General features: G+C 39.4%; 1 protein-coding gene and 1 pseudogene across 3 annotated transcripts in view; both read right to left on the reverse strand.

Moving 5' to 3' along the window:
- The window catches only part of PHLPP2 (PH domain and leucine rich repeat protein phosphatase 2), a 75,312-nt gene that overhangs the window by 28,035 nt on the left and 25,554 nt on the right, over positions 1–21,723 (reverse strand). For all 3 annotated transcript variants that reach the window (XM_064581690.1, XM_045890802.3, XM_045890803.3), the window contains 3 exons: positions 10,642–10,832; positions 3,475–3,600; positions 2,006–2,160 (listed from right to left, as the gene is read on the reverse strand). In XM_064581690.1, the coding sequence (XP_064437760.1) occupies positions 2,006–2,160; positions 3,475–3,600; positions 10,642–10,832 (472 nt within the window). The remainder of the gene's footprint in view (positions 1–2,005; positions 2,161–3,474; positions 3,601–10,641; positions 10,833–21,723) is intronic.
- LOC123856271 (U4 spliceosomal RNA) lies at positions 13,534–13,653 on the reverse strand (annotated as a pseudogene).

Genomic DNA, 21,723 nt, shown 5'->3' on the forward strand with positions numbered 1-21,723 from the left:
ACTGAATGAAAAAGTCATCTGTTTTAAATGTCCACTGTAGAATCTGTTCCACAAATATCTATGAGCACTCACTACATGCCAAACATCGTGCACAGCACAGAACACTAAGATGCCTAACCCCAGCTCCATACCAACAAGGAAATCAGGTCTAGGGCAATGGGAGTTCTTCTCTCTTCTCCTTAAAAAGGTGCAAAATCTTAAAAAGCTCATGCTGGTATAAGTATTTTATATCTAGTTATACTGATATGCTTGAAATCTCTTCCTTCATCAAATTTCTATATGCAATATAAAAAACCTTGTAACAATTCATCAACTCATGAACACAGGAAGAACTAACAAAAATGCACACCAAATCCCATTATAAGCAACTTCTTTTTACATATTGAAATTATATCGGCTCAAATGTCACTTGAAATGAATGGGACACTTAGAACTTACAAATATGTATGTGATATGGAGTTTTACTGCAATACAATCTAATAGAGAACATGAAATAGTAATTTTTAGTGCTTCTGTTTTGTTCCTAGAAGTAAAGGTATCTATACCATCTTACCAGAAACAGTACCATCATACCATCACTGGATCAACAGGAATCACGCTGGTAATTCTACTTAGGAATATTATACTAATGATTATACTAGTGCAAGAGGGTAAGCTGAGGTGGTGCTTTCCACGATGATGATCTCTACCACCTGCTTCTAGACTGGAGTCATTGGTACCTCACTCTAATGCTCCTCTTTCAAATTTTCAACTTTTGATTTCCAATTGTCCTGACCTTGAGTACTGATTGTTCCTTTGGCTTGGTGTCTTGACTTCAGAATTCCTAATCCAGCCCTCAAACTACATGAACCCTATTTTCATAGTGACTGAGAAGAAAATGCTAGAAACCCACTTCCTTAAAATTATAACTTCTGTTGTTTTTACATACTAATATAATTAAAATTATTATCTCATTACTAGATGGAGGCTTGCTTATACCTAAAAAGCTTTGTAAAACACATCATATGGGACAAAAATCACAGTGCTTTCTCAAAATTATTTTAGAAATATTAGTTATTAAGTAAAATATGTAATTTCAATATGTAATTTCAATGTATATTATCTTTTTAAAAAAAATTTTATTCATTTATTGAGAGAACAAGCAAGAGAAAGCACGAATGGGGGAGGGGCAGAGGAAGAGGGAAAGGAACAAGAAGACTCCCCAGTGAGCTCAGAACCCAACACAGGGCTCAATCCCAGGACGCTGAGATCATGACCTGACCTGAAGTCAGACACTTAACTGACTGAGCCACACAGGCGCCCCACAATGTGTATTATCTTTTTAATCACCACTTAATTTGAATGCTTTAATTTCCAATTTCTCCCCTGCTCACAAGAAGCCCACACAATTACTTATACTAAATACTTACTTCCATCCACTTTTAAAGGATGGAGGGTTGGAAGGGAGAATATATTCTAACAAGGAAATTGGAAAATATATGGGCCACAGTCCCTTAGGAGTGAAACGGTTCCTTTATCAGAAGAGAGAGGTTTCACAGCTGTCAAACAGCTTAGAAGCCAGTATTAGCAGGTACACAGGAAAGATAAAAGCCCCAACCTGGGAGTGGAATTCTTGAAATTAGGCCTACTTCCTTTAAGCTATTTAAGTTTGACACTTATGATTCAAAAACTTGCCATATACTCAATCTCCCAATGTACCCTGGCTTCAGATCATACATCACTGTCAGTGACTTATGTAACAAGATTATCCAGATCGATGGCAGCTCAACGTTGCCTCCATAATAGAACAGTTGCATTTATCTTCTGTCTCATGGAGGAGAAAAGGGGGTAAGAAAGGGGGTAAGAAAACTATGAATAAAAAATTTTACTTCCTCTTCAAAATGGGAGGGGAAATTTTCAAATATATATACAATGGTAAGCATGCTCACTTCCAGGTACAAACGAGTAAGACGGTGATCACGATTTGGTTTGAATAAGTTAGTAAGGAAATCCATTCCCCACATACCTGTAAAGAGTGTCAAGGCCCCCAGGTCTTTCCAACTGCATGAAGTTGTGTCGCAAATTGAGGTAGGTGATATCTTGACTGTAGAAGAGATGCTCAGGAACCTCCTCAAGGCTGTAACAGGACAGGTCAACAGTGCTGATTCGCTGGGACACCACCTGAATGGGGTCAAGGAGAAGAGCATCTGAGCTAGCACCAAATGTCTCTCACCCAGCATAGGAAGGAATGACATTTACACAAAAAGGCGCTAATTTTAAAAATGCGAAGGAGAAAAAGGTAATGAGATCCAATTATTCATTTATAAAAACCAGTTCATTTTTGCTTTTTCCTAAAACCATAAGCTGCTTGAAACATGCAACAGTGTAAGTTTTAAAGTGTCTATAAGTAAAAAGTAAAAAAATACAAATCATAAAGATGGAAAGTTAACATTTCATGCAAGAAGTTGACAGGATTCAAAATAACCATACAAAACTCTGGCAGGCAGTGTGATACTGAAAGCCATGGCCTTTTCTATCTACACGGACTCTGCTACTTACCAGTGCAGTTGCTTCATCTGTTGTGAGGATAAAGTTTAATACCCCAGTACATAGCACCTCCTTAGTATGCACAAGGCGCTCAAAAAATACTTCTCTTTATAAGGTCAAAAGAATGGAATAGCTACTTAAAACTGAAACTAGTTTTATTCAGAAGAGATTTTATTACCACTACAATGTATGTACAGAAAATTCAATAAAACCAAAACAAGTTTATATTTCTATAATAGTATGCTCATAAAGAAAGGTTGTGGAAATTGGTCTAAAAACCAAACTAAATGCCACGGAAAAGTCATTCATGTTTTATGGCATCTCACTATACCAAAACAATCCTTTATGCAACTGTTTAGCTCTGCAAAGAAAAATGTGCTAAAATTCTGCAGACAGCCAGAAGAACAAGAGAATTCAGAAACTACCAACACAATTTTAGAGCACTTCATCTTTAAAGACTAAAAAAGCAGAAATTATGCTGAAAAGCTAATTATCCTCAGCATACAGGAACACAGGTCACATTCCATAATAAGTTCAAATTTAAAGTGGTTCATCACAGCTGTGCTAAATATATACAAGACCAAGAAGCACTAGGCTAGGAATTAGGGAATGGCGCCATCTCTCACTGACTACAGTGGTTGACGGAAAGTCATGTGACTCTCATTGTGTCCTAATTCCTTCAAGGCCATAGTCTTCTCACAGAGATGGTATAAAGGTAAATGCACCTGCAAACACTTTTGAAAGCTTTCCGTACTACACAAATATAAATGATAAGTTAAGGACCTGCTGGAATTCCATTATTTCATGCATTATATACTTAGAGGGGCCTAAAGTAAGATGCATAAAAATTATAGTTCACTCTCCTGGGAGCAAGTTTGGTTTCAAACTACATCTCTCATGGGCTTTTACAGTCTTATCCCCACATCAGGACGTCCGACAGCTTATCACCTTGGATGCTTGTCGCTGCCATCTCTGGCACTCAGCCAACGTCTCAAAGCTGACATGATAGGTCTGAGCTTGGGCTCCGGCTGAGCTGAACGCAAGGGAGTGCTGCCGTCGCTTCACTTCTTCCACCTGAAGAGGAAGAGGGGAGAAAACCAGAATCAAGAAAAAAGATCTTTGTCCAAGAGCAAAGGACAATAACGAGACAACTCAATTTTCTAAAATAGGCAAAAGAAAGGGGCGTCTGGGTGGCTCAGCCGTTAAGCGTCTGCCTTTGGCTCAGGTCATGATCCCGGGGTCCTGGGATCGAGCCCCCGCATCGCGCTCCTTGCTCTGCAGGAAGCCTGCTTCTCCCTCTCCCACTCCCCCTGCTTGTGTTCCCTCTGTCAAATACATAAATAAAATCTTCAAAAAAAATAAAATAAAATAGGCAAAAGATCTGAATAGACATTTCTCCAAAGAAGACTGAAAAATGGCAGTCGTGACATGAAATGATGTTCAACATCGTTAGTTATTAGATACATGCAAATCAAAACTGAAAGATACCATGTCACATCTTCTAGGATGACTAAAATTAAAAACAGAAAACAAATGTTGGATAACAAGTATTAGCAAGTTATGTGGAGAAACTGGATCCCTCATACGCTGCAGTGGGAACATAAAATGGCGCGGCCACTTTGGAAAACAGTCTGGCAATTCCTCAAAAGGTTAAGTGTAGAGTCACCATGTTACCCAGCAATTCCACTCCTAGATACAAACTCAAGAAAACATACATCCACACAAAAACTTGTATGTGAATTATATTATTCCTAATAGCCCCAAAGGGGAAACAACCCAAAAGTCCATCCATCAACAGGTAAATATATAAACAAAATATGGAATATTCCAACAATATTATTTAGCCATCAACAGAAGATACTGATGCACACTACAACACACATGAACCTTGGAAAGATTATGTAAAGTGAAAGACAGTCACCAAGAACCGTATACGATATTATTCCATTTATATGAAATATCCAGAGTCAGCAAATGTGGGCAGAGAGAAAGTAGATGAGTCGGTTTCCAGGGCTGCGGAAGGAATGGGAGAGATGGTAACTAAGGAGTGCAGCGTTCCTCTTCAGGGTCATGGAAGTATTCTAAAATTGATTGTGGTGATGGTCACAAAACTCTGTGAATATACTAAAAGCCACTGAATTGTACACTTTAAATGGGCGAATTATATAGCATATAAATATCTCAATAAAGCTGTTTAGAAAAAGCAAAAGGAATACTTTGTTGGAAGTATGTTGAAGGAATAGGACTCGGGGCATACTCATAAGTAAATCTATTTATTAATTCCTCTGTAAGTCACGACACAGTCTCAATTTGATAATTAATATTTGTTGCATGAATACATTCTACTGTTCTGCGTGCTGGGGACAAGCAGGGGGAAAACAACAAAGCCCCGCCCTCCGCAGAATTTGTATTTGAGAAAGGGACAAACACTCTAACACCAAAACGGTGACATGATATAATACATAATGAATAATATCAAGAAAGATAAAACAGGGAAAAAGCTTGGCGAACAGGGAAAAAGCTTGGCGAACAGGGTGGGTGATCTGAATTATGAAAGGGCAGTCAGGGAAGGACTCACTGAGGTAACCTGTGAACAAAGACCCTAAGGGGGTCCAGGCGTGGAAACCCCTGGGCGAGGAGCATTCCATGCATAGCAACAGCAAGTACAAGCTGCGATGCAAGGCTGCAAGCTGTGTTTCAGAACAGGAGTCTCTAGACCCACGTGATAAGAGCCAAAGTCTCCACTCCACAGTTCCAATCCTTTCCACCTACACTGGGGCACAATGGAGGTAGCTGCCTGCCTGCAAAGGGTGCCCTGGCCTGGTTTTTGGACTCCTCTCCTTTCTTACTAAGCCCTGGGCTAGATGCCATTTTTGACCCCCTCCAGGGCTGAAGTAGAAAGGGAGGAAGGACAGGAAACTTAAAAGTCCAAAGGTTCTTACTAGACAAGCAGAGTCCTCACGTGACTTCATAGTCTCTGGGACTAGCAGATTTTAAAGAGATGCTTTTCCTCAATGGGTCCTTAAAGGGTTCTTTTGGTTACCCCCCACTCCACCCCAAATAATAATGGCTTCTCACTTACAGATCCCTTGACCCGGCTAATGCATGCTCTTCCAGCACTGGACTACTCCCTCCTCAGACATGAAGGAATCCGGTGGTCCACTGACGGCCTGTCCTCAAGGGAAGCCTATTTGCCCCTCAAGATGGCCCTGATGGACAAGTTCTAAGAGAATCCACCCACTCATCCACCAATTTACCCACTGGTTTTTCCTCTCTCAACCCATCTGGATCACAAACTAACAAACCCAAGGAGCACACAATGATCCCAATGCATCAGCTAGGCTCTCAGGCTACCTGGCTGCTTTGGTTACAGACCCATCTCTGTCCTCAAGACTTCTTGGTCAGAAGGCAGGACACCAATCCACTATGCCCCCCCTACTGCAGGGGACCCATATCAAGCTCTCTTGAATCCTGCGGAAACCTCTTTCACTAGGCTTGAGGAAAAAGGCAGAAGCCATTCCCAGTTGGGGTGGCTATAGGGATTCACAGCACAATAGCAGTTCTCGTCAAAGCAATTCTCCCCCAAAATCCAACAACCCAATTCACATAGCTTTGATAAACATGAAGTCTTTATAGTTACGAAACCACTTACATCTTTGTCTGACATCTCACTTTGATACGTCATAACTATTGAATCTTGGTGAGTCAGCTGGAAACTTCCAAATTATACTCATAAATCATTAGGTTTCTGGTGCCAAGTAAAGACTTAATCAAATGGCAAAAACACAAAATACTTTAAGCAAAAAAGAATCATATTAAAAAGATCCCAATAAGGGGCACCTGGGTGGCTCTGTCAGTCAAGCATCTGCCTTCAGCTCAGGTCATGATCTCAGGGTCCTGGGATGGAGCCCTATATTGGGCTTTGTACTCAGTGGGGAGTCTGCTTGTCCCTCTCCCTCATCCTCTGCCTCTTACCCCGCTCATGCGTGCACACGCTTGCCCTCACAAGGAAATAAAACCTTCAAGAAAAAAAAAATCCCAATAAAATTAAATAATATTCATAATGTTCAATTGCGATCTCAAAACAGGATCATTTTTTGCAAGTGAGTGAGTCAAAATAAAGGATCTTATTGAAATGAAGAACAGATATTAATGATTGTTTCAGAATAATCTTTTTTTAAGATTTTACTTATTTGACAGAGAGAGAGCACACAAGCAGGGGGAGCAGCAGAGGGAGAGGGAAAAGCAGGCTCCCTGCTGAGCAGGGGAGCAGGACCCTGGGATCAAGACCTGAACTGAAGGCAGACGCTTAACCAAATGAGCCACCCTGGTGCCCGTGTTTTATTTATTTTTTTTATTTTTATTTATTTTTTTTTAAAGATTTTTATTTATTTATTTTAGAGACAGAGCACAAGAGGGGGGAGCGGGAGAAGCAGACTCCCTGCTGAGCAGGGAGCCCGATGCGGGACTCGATCCTGGGACTCCAGGATCATGACCTGAGCCGAAGGCAGTTGCTTAACCAACTGAGCCACCCAGGTGCCCCTGGTGCCCGTGTTTTAGAATCAACTTCTTAATATTTTACTATGGGGTATTTGACACACAAAAATATACTCATACAATGTAAAATACTGAGAAAGGTTTGTAAATCTGAGATTCTCTGCCTCTCCCTCTGCCCTTCCCCCACTCCCACGCTTGCTCACTCGCTTGCACACTTGCTTGCTCTCTCTCCTTCTAAAATAAATTAATCTTAAAAAAAAAGAATGTTTTTAAGATTCATCCTTATTCTGGTGTATATCAGCAATTCATTCCTTTTTATTGTTCAGTAATATTCCATTGTGTGGAATGTGCCACATTTGTTTATTAATTCACAAGTAGTCAATGAACATTGGGTTGTTTCTAGTTTTTGACAATTATGAATAAAGCTGCTATGAAAATTCACATAAAGTCTTTGTAAAGACAGATGTTCATTTCCCAATACTTAGGAGAAATGCTGGGTCGTCTGATATGCATATGTTTCAGTTTATAAGAAATGAAAAACTTGGGGCCCCTGGGTGGCTCAGTCGTTAAGCGTCTGCCTTCGGCTCAGGTCATGATCCCGGGGTCCTGGGATTGAGCCCCACATGGGGCTCCCTGTTCGGCAGGAGGCCTGCTTCTCCCTCTCCCACTCCCCCTGCTTGTGTTCCCTCTCACACGGTCTCTCTCTCTGTCAAATAAATAAATAAAATCTTAAAAAAAAAAATGAAATGAAAAATTGTTTTCCAAAATGACTGTACTCCCACCAATGATGTGAAAGCATTCCAGTTGCTCCTCATCTTTACTAAATTTGATACTCAGCAGTCTTTTGATTTTAGTCATCCTAGTGGTATGCAGAATCTGTGATATTGATTTGCATTTCCCTAATGACTCCCTTTGACTCCCTAATGATGGTGAGAATCGTCCTATGTACTTATTTGCCATCTGTAGATCTTCACTGGTAAAGGATCTGCTCAACTCTTCCGCCTAGTTTTTACTAGGTTATCTGTCTTTCTCTCACTGTGTTGTAAAAGTTCTTTATATATTCTGGAGACAAGTCCCTTGTTGCAGATAAACTTTCATAAAAATGTTTTGTATGATGTTAAGATAACCACACCATTTTCTTTTGGTTCCTATTTGACTAGCACGATTTTCCCACCATTTCACATTCAACCTTCTAAGTGTTGGGTATGTCTCTTATAAACACCAAGTACTGGGGGCGCCTGGGTGGCTCAGTCGGTTAAGTGTCTGCTTTCAGCTCAGCGTCCTGGGATCAGGCCCCACGTTGAGCTCCCTGCTCAGCGGGGAGCCTGCTTGTCCCTCTCTCTCTGCCCCTCCCCCTGCTCATGCTCTCTCTAATAAATAAATAAAATTTTAAAAACTAAAATAAACAGCAAGTACTGGGATTTTAAATGACAACTTACATCACAATTATTATGATTATTGATATATTTCTGTATGTGTCTGTCACTATAATTTGTGATAATTTACCATGCTAATCATTTTGTTCCTTTCTCTCCACTCTTTTCCTGCCTTCTTTTAGTGTTACAGAATGTTTTACATTTTCTTTTCCCACTCTACTCTTAGTAGCTATCCTTACAATTTTTACATTCACACTTAAGGTTTTTTCCTAATCCAGTTAAAAGTTATTTGGTATTTCTATTCTCTAATTCCAAAACTGTATCACACGTTACTTATCGAACATACCACTACATCTTAAGTATCATTTTGAGCTTTAAGAGTTTATATTTAAAATATTTAAAAAATTTAAACTTTTTACAATCAATATTAACTTTACCATCATATTTTATCAATGTCTGCACTCATCATTGTTTCTTATTTCTTACAACTTCCCTTTGAATTTCCTTTCCTGTGTTGTATTCTTTTCTCTTTTTCTTTTTTTGGGGGGTAGGGGGTGTCATTTTCTTTTAACCTATTTTCTTCATTCTGTCCTTCAGCCTCCAAGACCAGAACCAAGTCTCACATCAGTAAGTGGTAGGTTCCTGCCCCCTGGTTGATACTGGAGTATGCACATTCATTCAGTCGGGGACTTGTTCACTTCCTCGTCACAGGCCACATAACTGGTTCCTTCCACCTTTTTAGGACCACAGCAAGAACAAGACTTGATTCCAGTCAGTGGTTAACAGCAGTTTTGGGCTGGTTGGTTTTTTTTTTCTTTCCAGCTTTCCTTCAGGAGCAGAGTACCACTCATCTCCTGCTTCAAGGAGTAAGCCTGGGCCAGGTTCTTCTCATGAGCAGAGGACTTTTAAACCCAAATACTTATAGGAGCTGAACTCCTGGGCTGCCACGACCTTTCAGGCCCAGAACCCAGCAGGCCCTCAGATTCAGACCTGCTCACCACATATATTTCTAGTCTACATTCCATAGCCCAGCTATGTCTTTTTATATATTTACCTTTCATATATGTCTATTTTATCGATATTGCTGTGCATCTGGACCAGATTGGACCAAAGCATGAATTCACTAAGTCATTTTGTCTGGAAGTTCTGTACAATTCCAACTGTTTTATTGATATTCAAGACGGAAAATAAACAAAATGATGTATAGCTTCATATAAGTATTAACATATCTGTTTCCAGTCATTTGTCAGTCTGTTTGACAGACTTGCAATGAACTCCCTGCCTAGGATGGGGAATTTTCTAGCACAGACCAGAAATGGTATGCCTCCACCCCCTTGCTGCTGGACAGGAGCTTGTGACCACCCCCGACTCTGAATTTTAGTCAAATGGGGAAAAAGGAGAAACTGGAAAGAATCTGTTTTGGGGATGGATGGGGCAGGAGGCTGCAAGTGGCAGCATTCTCGGTCTACTCAGGTGTTATGGGTGCCTGACAGTGGGGACCAGGGTAGCATCAACAAATGGGTGCTGCAGCGGAATTTGGGGTACGGACAGGCTTTGGGCCTCCCAGAGAACCTGTGATGTAAATAAACCTGTTTTATGCTTAAATTAGTCTGAGTAAGGTGGGGTGCTTGGGTGGTTTGGTCGGTTAAGTGTATGACTCAGTTTCAGCTCAAGTCATGATTTCATGGGTCCTGAGGTTGTGAGATCATGAGATTGTGAGATTCAGCCCAGCGTTGGGTTCCAAGCTCAGCAGGAAGTCTGCTGTTCTTCTCCCCTTCCCTCTGCCCCTGCCTCCGCTTGCGCACTCTCTCTCAAATAAACAAATCAATCTTTAAAAAAAGAAAAATTAGCCTGAGGTTTCTTCTGGTTAAATCTAAGAACTCTAAAAAACAAACTTTGTAATACAATCTTTAATAATGCTCATATTGGCTTCTTTAAAAAGATGTGGGGAAAGTGCTGAAAAGTAAATGTGATTTTATTTATTTACTTTTTTAAGATTTATTTATTTATTTGAGAGAGAGAGACAGTGAGAAAGGGAACACAAGCAGGGGGAGTGGGAGAGGGAGAAGCAGATTCTCGCTGAGCAGGGAGCCCGAAGCGGGGCTCGATCCTAGGACCGTGGGATCATGATCTGAGCCAAAGGCAGACGCTTAACAACTGAGCCACCCAGGCACCCCTGTAAATGGGATTTTAATTAAGAAGATCAAACAAATGAAGAATAATTCATTTTTATGAGTCTTACCTTTCCCCCAACCAGAGGCAAAATGTGCATCTTTCCAGTCTGACAATCCTTCACTGAGGAAACGATGAGGCAGGTGCCACAGAGAACAACTAGGCGTTCAGCCCACTTATGCAGCTGGGTCTTCCCCTTGCGTACATTATAGATGCCAGACAGAAGGATTCGATCCAGATGATCCATCTGGCATGGTTTTTCTAAAAGAAAACAGAACTTCAGAAGTCACCATTCAAGTATATGAGACTCTTGTAAGGAAAAAAGAAAGTATTGTGTGTCAACATTCAACTACCTTGTTTACAGATTTAAGTTACCAAGCAATGTATCACAAAATAAGATCTCAGTTCTAAAATGTTATCCATCACTGAAGTTATACAATGGGAGTACTGTGGATTTTGGGCCAGGGAGCAAGATTTTATTTTGGATGCCACTGTTAATTCTTCTTCTAATGCAGTCCTATCTCCCATGTACACAGAGAAAGGCAATTTGGCAAGTCATTAAGATCATAGACTTAGGGGCCAGACATGCACACCTGGGCTTGAATCCTAGTTCTACCACTTACTTTGTTTCTTCAAACTACTTAATATAATCACTGAGGTTGACTTTCCTCATTTATACAGTTTGGATCTTAATACTACTTATCTTTAGCGTTTTCTTATAAAAAATTTGGATAATTTATGTAAAGTACTGAGCATAGTTTTAGGTAACAAAAGAAGTACTAAATAAATGACAGCCACTATTGTGATTAGTCTTTTCTAGAAGGAAGAAATTAATAAGTATGGGAGCACTCTAGTTCTGTACACATTACTCCATTTTCCTGTTCCTTGTGAGGAAATGCTTATGGCTGATACTTCAATCAACTATCCCAATCATGGTGGCAGAAGCTCCTATGTGCATACAAGAATTTCTTTTTTTTGTACCCTCCCTCCTCATTAGAATCTTTTTAAGGCTGAGATATAGTGAACAAACAGCACATTATGACAGAAGACAGGTTCTTGATCAAAGCGCAGTGAAAACCAGACTAACTCTACCCAGAAATGACAGGAGTAGCACTAGTATGAGGCGGTGCAAACAGCAAGAAACTGGGAAGAGAGAAAATTGCATCGTATTTGATATTATTCCAGGATTGATTATGGAACCTGGGCATCGTGTTGCCCTTTTAACTATGTGTTTCCCATATATGATCTGAGGAAATAGGTTAGATCACTTCAAAGCTTTAAAACTTTGCATGCGAACACTAGCTCTATGGGAGAGCCATCTCTCCTTCTATTTGAGGCCAATCCTTTCATCTATATTCCAAACTCCACCTTTCTCAGGGAGTTTGGTTCTTCTCTCTTCTACTCTTCAACTCCACCCTCCTTATTGTTCCTGTCAAAGCTACAAAAGCATTCATGTTTTCTCCCATGTCCTCTCAGTCTCAGCTGTGGAATTTCTTTAGTTCAGTGACTCTCTGAAGAGAATGCCCAAGACTTCTTATGTGAGACTTGTGTGTGCCCAAGACTTATTATGATGAAGCAGGGCTTCATCCCAGGACACTGAGATCATGACCTGAGCAGTAATTAATAGTCAGAACAGGTTAAAATGTGGGACACTGACACCCACCCACAGAGAGTCTAATCCACAGGGCCTGGGATGGAACACAGAGAAATGTATTTTTAACAACTATTCCAGGTAGTTTAAATGCAGATGGTCCACAAACCATATTTTTAAAAATTGTAAGTTTATCCTTTTGAGGCTCTTTTGTTCTCATTTGTGCCTTTATATTAGCTATCTCCCTGTTACCTCACCTCCTATTTACTCAATTTTCTTCAATCTGGCTTCCAGCCTCCAAACTGCCCTATTCATACGACGATAATGGCCCTCAGATTTCTATCTCCTGCCCCAATCTTCCTTTGGTTCTAATCTCATATATCTAACTGTCTGCTAGACATGTCCAAGAGATGTCCCCATCCACCTCAAATTTCCAGTATCAGACTAGAAAGAAAGAAACTATCTTTATTTGCAAACTATAGGATCTTGTATGTAGAAAATCCTAAGTAAGCCACAAAAAAGACAATTATAACCAATAAATGAGTTCAGCAAAGTTGCAGGATACAAGTTTTTGGGTTTTTTTTTTTTACTATATTTAAGATTTATTTATTTTGGGGGTCCCTGGGTGTCTCAGTTGGCTAAGCATCTACTTTCAGTTCAGGTCATTATCCCAGGATCCTGGGATGGAGCCCCGCATCAGGCTCCCTGCTCAGCAGGGGGTCTGCTTCTCCTTCTCCCTCTGCCTCCCCCCTCCCATGCTCTTGTCTCTCTCTTTCAAATAAATTCTTAAAAAAAAAAAAAGACTTATTTTTGAGAGAGAGAGAGAGAGAGAGAAAACATGCAAGTGGGGGAAGGGAAGGGCAGAGGGAGAGAAATCCTCAAGCCGACTCCCTGCTGAGCACAGAGCCCAATGCAGGGCTTCATTCAAGGACACTGAGTTCATGACCTGAGCAGAAATCAAGAGTCAGATGCTTAACCAACTGAGCCACCCAGCCGCCCCAGATACAAAAATTTTTTAAAAAATCAACTGTATTTCCATGCATAAGGAATAAACAATTCAAAATAAAATTAAGGAACTTAACTGCATCTAAGATAGCATCAAAAAGAATAAAATGAAAATAGTACAGTGAAAACTACAAAACATAGTTGCAAGAAGTTACAGACCTAAATAAATGGACAACATCCAGGGTTCATGGGTTAGAAGATTTAATATTGTTAAGATGGCAAAACTCCCGAAACTGATCTACAGCAATGTATTCCCTATCAAAATTCCAGCTGCTTTCATGGCAAAACTGACAAACTGATCCTAAAATTCATATAGAGAAGTACAGTAGACTCAGAATAGACAAACAGTCTTAAAAAGAACAAAACTGAAATTCCCCAATTTCAAAACTTAACTATAAAGTATGGAGTTGGCAAATAGTTTTCCATTAGCAATAATCGCACCTCAGATAAACCTCATTGGCTATGATACTGCCACTGTGCAAAGCTTGGAGTTGGCATATAAAGTACAGTACTTGGGGCATCTGGCTGGCTCAGTCGGTATAGCATCTGATTCTTGATCTTGGGGTCATGAGTTCAAGCCCCACATTGGGTGAAGAGATTACTTAAAAAAAAAAAAAAGTACAGTACTGACGTAAAAATAGACATAGAGCAATGGAACAGAATTCACAAATAAACCCCTACATTTATGGACAATTGATTTTTGAGCAGGGTGCCAAGATACTCACTGGGGAAAGAATAGTCTTGTCAACAAATGGTGCTGAACAGCTGGATAGCCAAAGGCAAAAGAATAAAGTCAGATCCCTAACCTCATACCATATACAAAAATTAATTCAAAATGGATTGCAGACCTAAATGTAAGAACTAAAACTATAGGGGCGCCTGGGTGGCTCAGTCGGTTAAGCGACTGCCTTCAGCTCAGGTCATGATCCTGGAGTCCCTGGATCGAGTCCCGCATCAGGCTCCCTGCTCGGCAGGGGGTCTGCTTCTCCCTCTGACCCTCCCCCCTCTCATGAGCTCTCTCTCTCTCTCTCTCATTCTGTCTCAAATAAATAAATAAAATCTATAAAAAAAAATTTAAAAAAAAAAGAACTAAAACTATAAAACTCTTAGGAAAAAACACTGGAATAAATCTTGTGGTCTTAAGTTAGGCAAAGATTTCTTAGGTATGAACACAAAAAGTAAAAGCGACATGGGGTGCCTGGGTGGCTCAGTCGGTGAAGCGTCTGCCTTTGGCTCAGGTCATGATCCCAGGGCCCTGGGATCGAGTCCAGAATCGGACTCCCTGCTCAATGGGAGTCCCTGCTTCTCCCTCTGCCCACATCCCCACCCCCTGCTCATGTTTTCTCTCTCAAATAAATAAAAACCTTTAAAAAATAAAGTTAAAAAAAGAAAATATAGAAAAATGGACTTCATCAAAAATAAAAACTTGTGCTTCAACAGACACCATCAAGAAAGTAAAACGATGGAGTCACAAAATAGGAGAGAATATTTGCAAATCATATACATAATAAGAGAGTTGTATCCAGAATAAAGAACTGTTACAATTCAGCAATAAAGACAAACAGCACAATTAAAAAATGGGCAAAGAATGTGAATAGATATTATTTCACAGAAGATATATAAAAGGCCAACAAGCACATGAAAAGATGCTCAATCTCATTAGTTACTAGCAAGATGCAAATCAAAACCACAATGAGATACCAGTTTACATCCCTTAGGATGACTATAATCGAAAAAGACAAACACTAATAAGCATTGGCAAAGATGTAAACAAACACTGCTGGTGCGACTATAAAATGGTGCAGCCACTTTGGAAAACAGTCTGGTAGTTCCTCAAAAGTTTAAACATAGACCCACCATATGATCCAGCAATTCCACTCCTACATCTATCTCCAAGAGAACTGAAAACACATGTCCACACAAAAACTTATACACAGATGTTTGTTCATAGTAGCATTACTCGTCATAGCCAAAAAGTAGAAACAACCAAAATGCCCATCAACTGAGGAATGCATAAGCAAAAGGTGGCGTTATCTATACAATGGAACACTGTTTGGCCATAAAAAGAAATGAAGTACCGATACCTACTATAACCTGGATGAGCCTTGAAAACATGCCAAGTATAAGAAGCCAGCCACAAAAAGCCACATGTATATGATTCCACTTGCATGAACTGTTCAGAATAAGCAAATCCATAAAGACAGAAAGTAGATTTGTGGTTGCCAGGTGCTGCAGGAGTGCGGAATGGAGAATGATGTTAATGGATATGGGGTCTTTTTTTATGGTGATGAAAATATTCTAAAATTAGACTGTGGTGGTGGCTGCATAACTCTCTGCACATACTAGAAAGCACCGAATTGTACACTTTTAAAGGGTGAATGTTATGGGATATGAATTATATCTCAATAAAACTGTTATTTTTTTAACCTCATTGTTCTCTCCAAACATGCCAATGGCTTCTATATTCCTCACCCTGGTTAACAGTATCGCCTACTACAAAGTTTGCTAAATTATGTAAAAATGGGACTTCATAATAGTTATCATGTTTTCAAACTGCCTAAGTCTTTTTAAAAGTTTACATGAAACAGATGTTATATCAATTGATATATAATTCTCTGAGTCTCTTCTTTCTTGGCCTTATTTCTTTGTATTTTATTACAGAGAAAACTCCTAAATCTATCCACTACCACTCTCAGAAGGGAACATTCAACTGTGTTTTGGATAAGTTATATATGAAATAACATGCTGTTTTATTAATTTTGGAGTGTTTGCTAGACATCCAGTCTCTGATCTTCTTAAAGTGATACCAAAAAAAAAAAAAAAAAACAGAATTAGGGGCGCCTGGGTGGCTCAGTCGGTTGAGTGTCCAACTTTTGATCTCAGCTCAAGTCTTGATCTCAGGGTCGTGAGTTCAAGCCCCACACTGGGCTCCATGCTGGGTATAGAGACTACTTAAAAAACAAAAAACAAAAAAACGAGAATGAGAAAGTTCTACTAAATATTCAGAAAGTGTAACGGTTCTAACTAAAAAATAGTTTTACAATCTCAAAAGCCAAGGTTCTAAGTGGAAAATTAGGGATGATTTTAATTTCCTTATATTTATACATCCAAATGTTCTATAAAGAAAATGGAATGTTTTTATAATTTAAAAAAGTTGCTAAAAAAACAATCAAGGGCAACCCTGTAGCAATGAGTTCCTCTACTGCCCAGAATAAAATCTCTAAATACTATCTTTCATTAAAATGAACCAGGAGTCCTTAGAAAAAGGATCTATTCCTGGTCTGAGTCAGACAATGAAAAGATGAGCTTAGGACATCTTGTTGTGCCAGAACTTAATGGAAAATCCAGAATGCTATCAAAAACTCCTGGGGTCACGATGGAAGGACAGAAGTCAATGTAAAGAGCTCCCACTAAAAAAAAAAAAAAAAAAGAGCTCCCACTAGCTGAGATGGGACAAACTGAGCAACAAAAAGAATAACGGCTGTAATGAGTCAAAACAAATACATACAAGCCCATGAGCTCACAATGACAGACAAAAAGACTCATACAGACTATGAGTATAAATTGAAAGACAAAACAACAGAGCTTCTAGAAAAGGTAAATTTAGACTGTTCAATTGGACTATATTAAATTGAAGTAATCAAAACACACCATTAAGGTTCTGGTTCTGAGTAAGATGGAGAAAGCACACTCCACCTTGTCTCTCCCACTAAATGCACCTATAAGACCTGGACAGAATGCATGGAGCATTGGAAGATCTGCAATCCCAAGAGAGCGGGGTGAAAACCTGTTGAATTTTTGGTCTCCCCCTCCCACTGGGAGCCTTGCAGTGTGGATGCCCTTGCGGGAAGGGCCCAACAGGGCAGGTTAAGTAAAGCCCCAAGAAATCGCAAAGAGGAAGGAGCTCTGGAAAATGACCTCTCTAGAGCTGTCTATGAACTCCTGGGCTCACCCTTGAGGTTTACAAATGTGGACGTGACCCCAAGCAGCAGGCCAAAAATTCTGAAAACCGAACTAAGGGCTAGAGCCAAAGGAAGAGAAGAAACAGCACAATGTTGAAAAATGATTTGAAGAAATAGGGGGAAACTCCTCAAGTGAAAGATACAAATTTATGAATTCAAGAAGTTCAGTGAACCCCAAACAGGATAAACCCAATGAAATTCTAGCCCAGATACTATATAATCAAAGTGCTGAAAATTAAAGACAAAGTCTTGAGAGAAGCCAGAGAAAATGGAAGCACTATTTATACCAGAACAACAATTCAAATGACAGCATGAAGGGTGTGCAGGAGCTCTCTGTACTATCCTTCCAACTGCTCTGAAAATCTAAAGTTAGTTCCAAATAAAAAGTTAAACCAATAAATATTGGCTGATATGTAAGGAGGTGAAAATTAAATATTTACTTACATTTAAAGAACAAAATAGGAAACCTCACAACAAATTTCAAACTTGCAATAGGCTCTCATACAACACAAAAACTTCTATTTGACGCATTTCACTAGAAAACTTGGCAAAGCAGTGGTGGCTAAGGTAATTCCACCATCTGGTTTCATGATCCCAAACAAATCTTCTTACATCTTCAGGCCTTAGTTTCCTGAGTTTAAGACCAAGAAGTTGGATTAGATGTTCTCATTTTATGGATTCCTCATACTTCTCTAAACTCTCTCTCCAACAACTAAATGGTGGAGTAAGTTAGAAGTTAAAAGGATGATATTTAGAAGCAGACAGATTTATCTGCTTCCTGGCTCTGCTATTTGACTGGGGCATATTACAGCCTCTTGGGAATAATAACATCTATCTAGAGGGTTGTAAGGATTACATGAGACAAGGTATACAGAGTGCTCAGCACTTGAGAAAGCGCTCGGCATAGAGTAAGGGTATAAAACAAAGCTCGTTATTATAATGAAAATTCTGCCTGCCTTAAGCCCCCTTTCCCTACATATAAGAATTCTTTTCAAGGTATCGTAACAACTTCCACAGCTTTAACATCCCCATGTACTCTACTCCCAGATCTGTATGTCCTAAGCTCTAGTTCCATATTTTCAACTACTTGTCAGACATCTCACCACCACTTAATAAGAAACATTCCCAAAACCAAGTCATCACTATCCCCATGAACCAGCTCCTTCTCCCAACTCAAGTCCTGACATTCTCCTGAAGTAACACCGGCTTACAATCTCTGTCAGCTTCAACTCTCAGGTTCTCTTCCTCAACTCCCTTTTCAATCAGCCATCAACTCTTACCAATTATCCCTTCAAAATGTCTCTGATATGAATAATTCCTTCCCATTCTCCACTCCAGACCCCTATTAATTCACATCTGAATTATTACCCACACTGGTGCCAGATTCACCTTCTCTGGCTCGCTTGGATCCTCTCACTTCCTGCTGTGATCTGCCAAATGAAGGCTAAACTCCTGATACTGCCCTCGACGCCCAGAACAATCTGGACTCAAATTATCTGTGATTCACAGGACAGACACCGAAGGGTCTAATCTCCTATCCTGTGTCCTCCTTTTCCTTTCTGCTTAATGAAATTCTGTCACTGTTTAGAGAACCAACTCAAATACTGCTTCTTTACAAAGGCTTCTCTGATTCCAGAGGTCTCCCTGATTTTTCAGAGAAGAACAGTGATAAGGTACTTCCCTACCAGCTATCAAAATATGTCATATACGTCACAAGACAAATTGGTCAATTGGTCAGTGTAACAGGAGAGAGTCCAAAAATAGAACACTGACCATATAAGAACTTAAGAATAATAATGATGATATTTCAGATCACTAGGAGAAGAATGATCTATTCCATAAATGTTGTTGGGACAGAAGGCTATCTACCTATAGAGAAAAAGTAAAGGTAGATCCCTATCTTATGCATATTTTTAAAATATAGAAGTACTGAAAATACAGAATACCTTTATGACCTAAGATAAGGAATATAAATGCATTAAAGGAAAAGACTCGTCAAATCTGACTAAATAAAACTTCTGCACAATAAAAAACAATAAAATTTAAGGACAAGTTACAGGCTGAGAAAAAATTTTGTTACAAATATAGTATGCAAAGGATGTACACTTAGAATATATACACAAGTCCTTTAGATCAACATGAAAAAAAGACAAAAATTTGCACAGAAATATCAATGGGTTATTCAAAGAAGAAGAAATCTAAAGATCCAATGAAAATATGAAGCAATATTCAACCATACTAGTACTCAGGGAAACAAAAATTAAAACAAGGAAATCATCGTATTAAAGAGGGCACATTCTGCATGGAGCACTGGGTGTTATGCACAAACAATGAATCATGGAACACTACATCAAACACTAATGATGCAATGTATGGTGATTAACATAACAATTAAAAATTTTTTTAAAAAACAAGGAAACCACAATAGCCAAACTGTGGAAAGAGCCAAGATGTCCATCGACAGATGAATGGATAAAGAAGATGTGGTATATATACACAATGGAATATTATGCAGCCATCAAAAGGAATGAGATCTTGCCATTTGCAACGACGTGGATGGAACTGGAGGGTATTATGTTGAGCGAAATAAGTCAAACAGAGAAAGACATGTATCATATAACCTCACTGATATTAGGAATTCTTAATCGCAGGAAACAAACTGAGGGTTGCTGGAGTGGGGGGTGGGGTGGGAGGGATGGGGGGACTGGGTGATAGACACTGGGGAGGGTATGTGCTCTGGTAAGCGCTGTGAACTGTACAAGACTGTTGAATCTCAGATCTGTACCTCTGAAACAAATAATGCAATATATGTTACGAAAAAAAAAAAAGAAGAAGAAGAAGAAGGTAGCAGGAGGGGAAGAATGAAGCGGGGGAAATCGGAGGGGTAGACGAACCATGAGAGACGATGGACTCTGAAAAACAAACTGAAGGTTCTAGAGGGGAGGGGGGGTGGGAGGATGGGTTAGCCTGGTGATGGGTATTGAGGAGGGCACATTCTGCATGGAGCACTGGGTGTTATGCACAAACAATGAATCATGGAACACTACATCTAAAACTAATGATGTAATGTATGGGGATTAACATAAGAATAAAAAATATATATATAAAAAAAAACAAGGAAACCATCATTTTATTTATCAGATTAGTAAAAATTTCAAATGCTAATAATATTAGAAAATGAAATTGTGGGCAAAGAGGTACTTTAATATACTGATGGGATATATATTTATTCTGCAGTAGTATTAATATTTTAAATGCAAATATTCTACAACCCATTAATTTCGTTTTTAGAGATCTACTCTGAGGAAACATAGGGGCACAAAGAGGAAATTTTACTATAATGCTGTTTGCAACAGTCAAAACTGGAAATACTGTAAATATCTATCACCAGCGAAATGGTTACATAAATTATAATACACACATGATATTCAATACTATGCAACTTAGAGGAATGCATATAGAAGATAGCTAAGGAAATATCTCCAAAACATATGGTTGAGTGAAAAAGCATGAAGACCACAGTAAATAATACCATTTATATAAATAAAATATATTTCTACAAATACATATTAGATATGAATATAAGTTAGAAAATTCTGAACAGATATACACCAAGTTGATAGCAGTGAATAGACCTGGGAGGTGATTATAAGAGACTGAAATACTATAGATAATGAGACTGTATCCACATCTTACTTGTGTAATTAAAACTAAATTTTTTACAAAGGAAAAATATATGGACACAATGATTACAAATGTGAAATATGCATATAAAATATGATTAAGACAGGCCACCTGGGTGGCTCAGTTGGTTAGGCGACTGCCTTCGGTTCAGGTCATGATCCTGGAGTCCCAGGATGGAGTCCCGGGATCGAGTCCCGCATCGGGCTCCCTGCTCAGCGGGGAGCCTGCTTCTCCCTCTGACCCTCCCCCCTCTCATGTACTCTCTCTCTCTCTCATTCTCGCTCTCTCAAATAAATAAATTAATTAAAAAAAATATGACTAAGACATGCACAATCATAAATGTAATTGTATAAGGGTGGTGGAATAGTTTTTTGGGGGATTTTTTTTTTTTAAATATTTGAGAGAGAGAGAGAGAGAGAGAGTATGCGTGCAAGTGGGGGGAGGGCACAGGGAGAGAACCTCAAGCAGACTCCCTGCTAAGCATGGAGCCTGACTTGGGGTTCCATCTCAGGACCCACGAGCCCATGACTTGAGCTGAAACCAAGAGTCAGACACTTAACCAACTTAGCAACCCAGGCACCCTGGAATGTTTTTAAATATATTACTATATTTAAATAGTAATGGAAATGGCGGGTACCTGGGCAGTCATGCGCCAACTATAACTCTATTATTATGGAAGGAAAGAACAGATTTTGACGGACAGATAGTAATACTGCCCCACATCTCTAAACATTATGGCTGAATTTTGCCTGGTTTTGAACTTTAAATGAATGGAAACATGCTATGTGATCCTTTTGTACCTGGCTTCATTTGTTTTGCTTATGCTCTTTGGAAAAAACTGTCTTAAACAATGTGTGCACAGAATATGGTAGAGGGGTGCCTGGGTGGCTCAGTCAGTTGACATCCAGCT

This window comes from Mirounga angustirostris, unplaced genomic scaffold (genome assembly GCF_029215605.1).
Source record: "Mirounga angustirostris isolate CCGP_5_RB_7025 unplaced genomic scaffold, mMirAng1.0.hap1 SCAF_16, whole genome shotgun sequence".
Lineage (NCBI taxonomy): Eukaryota > Metazoa > Chordata > Mammalia > Carnivora > Phocidae > Mirounga > Mirounga angustirostris.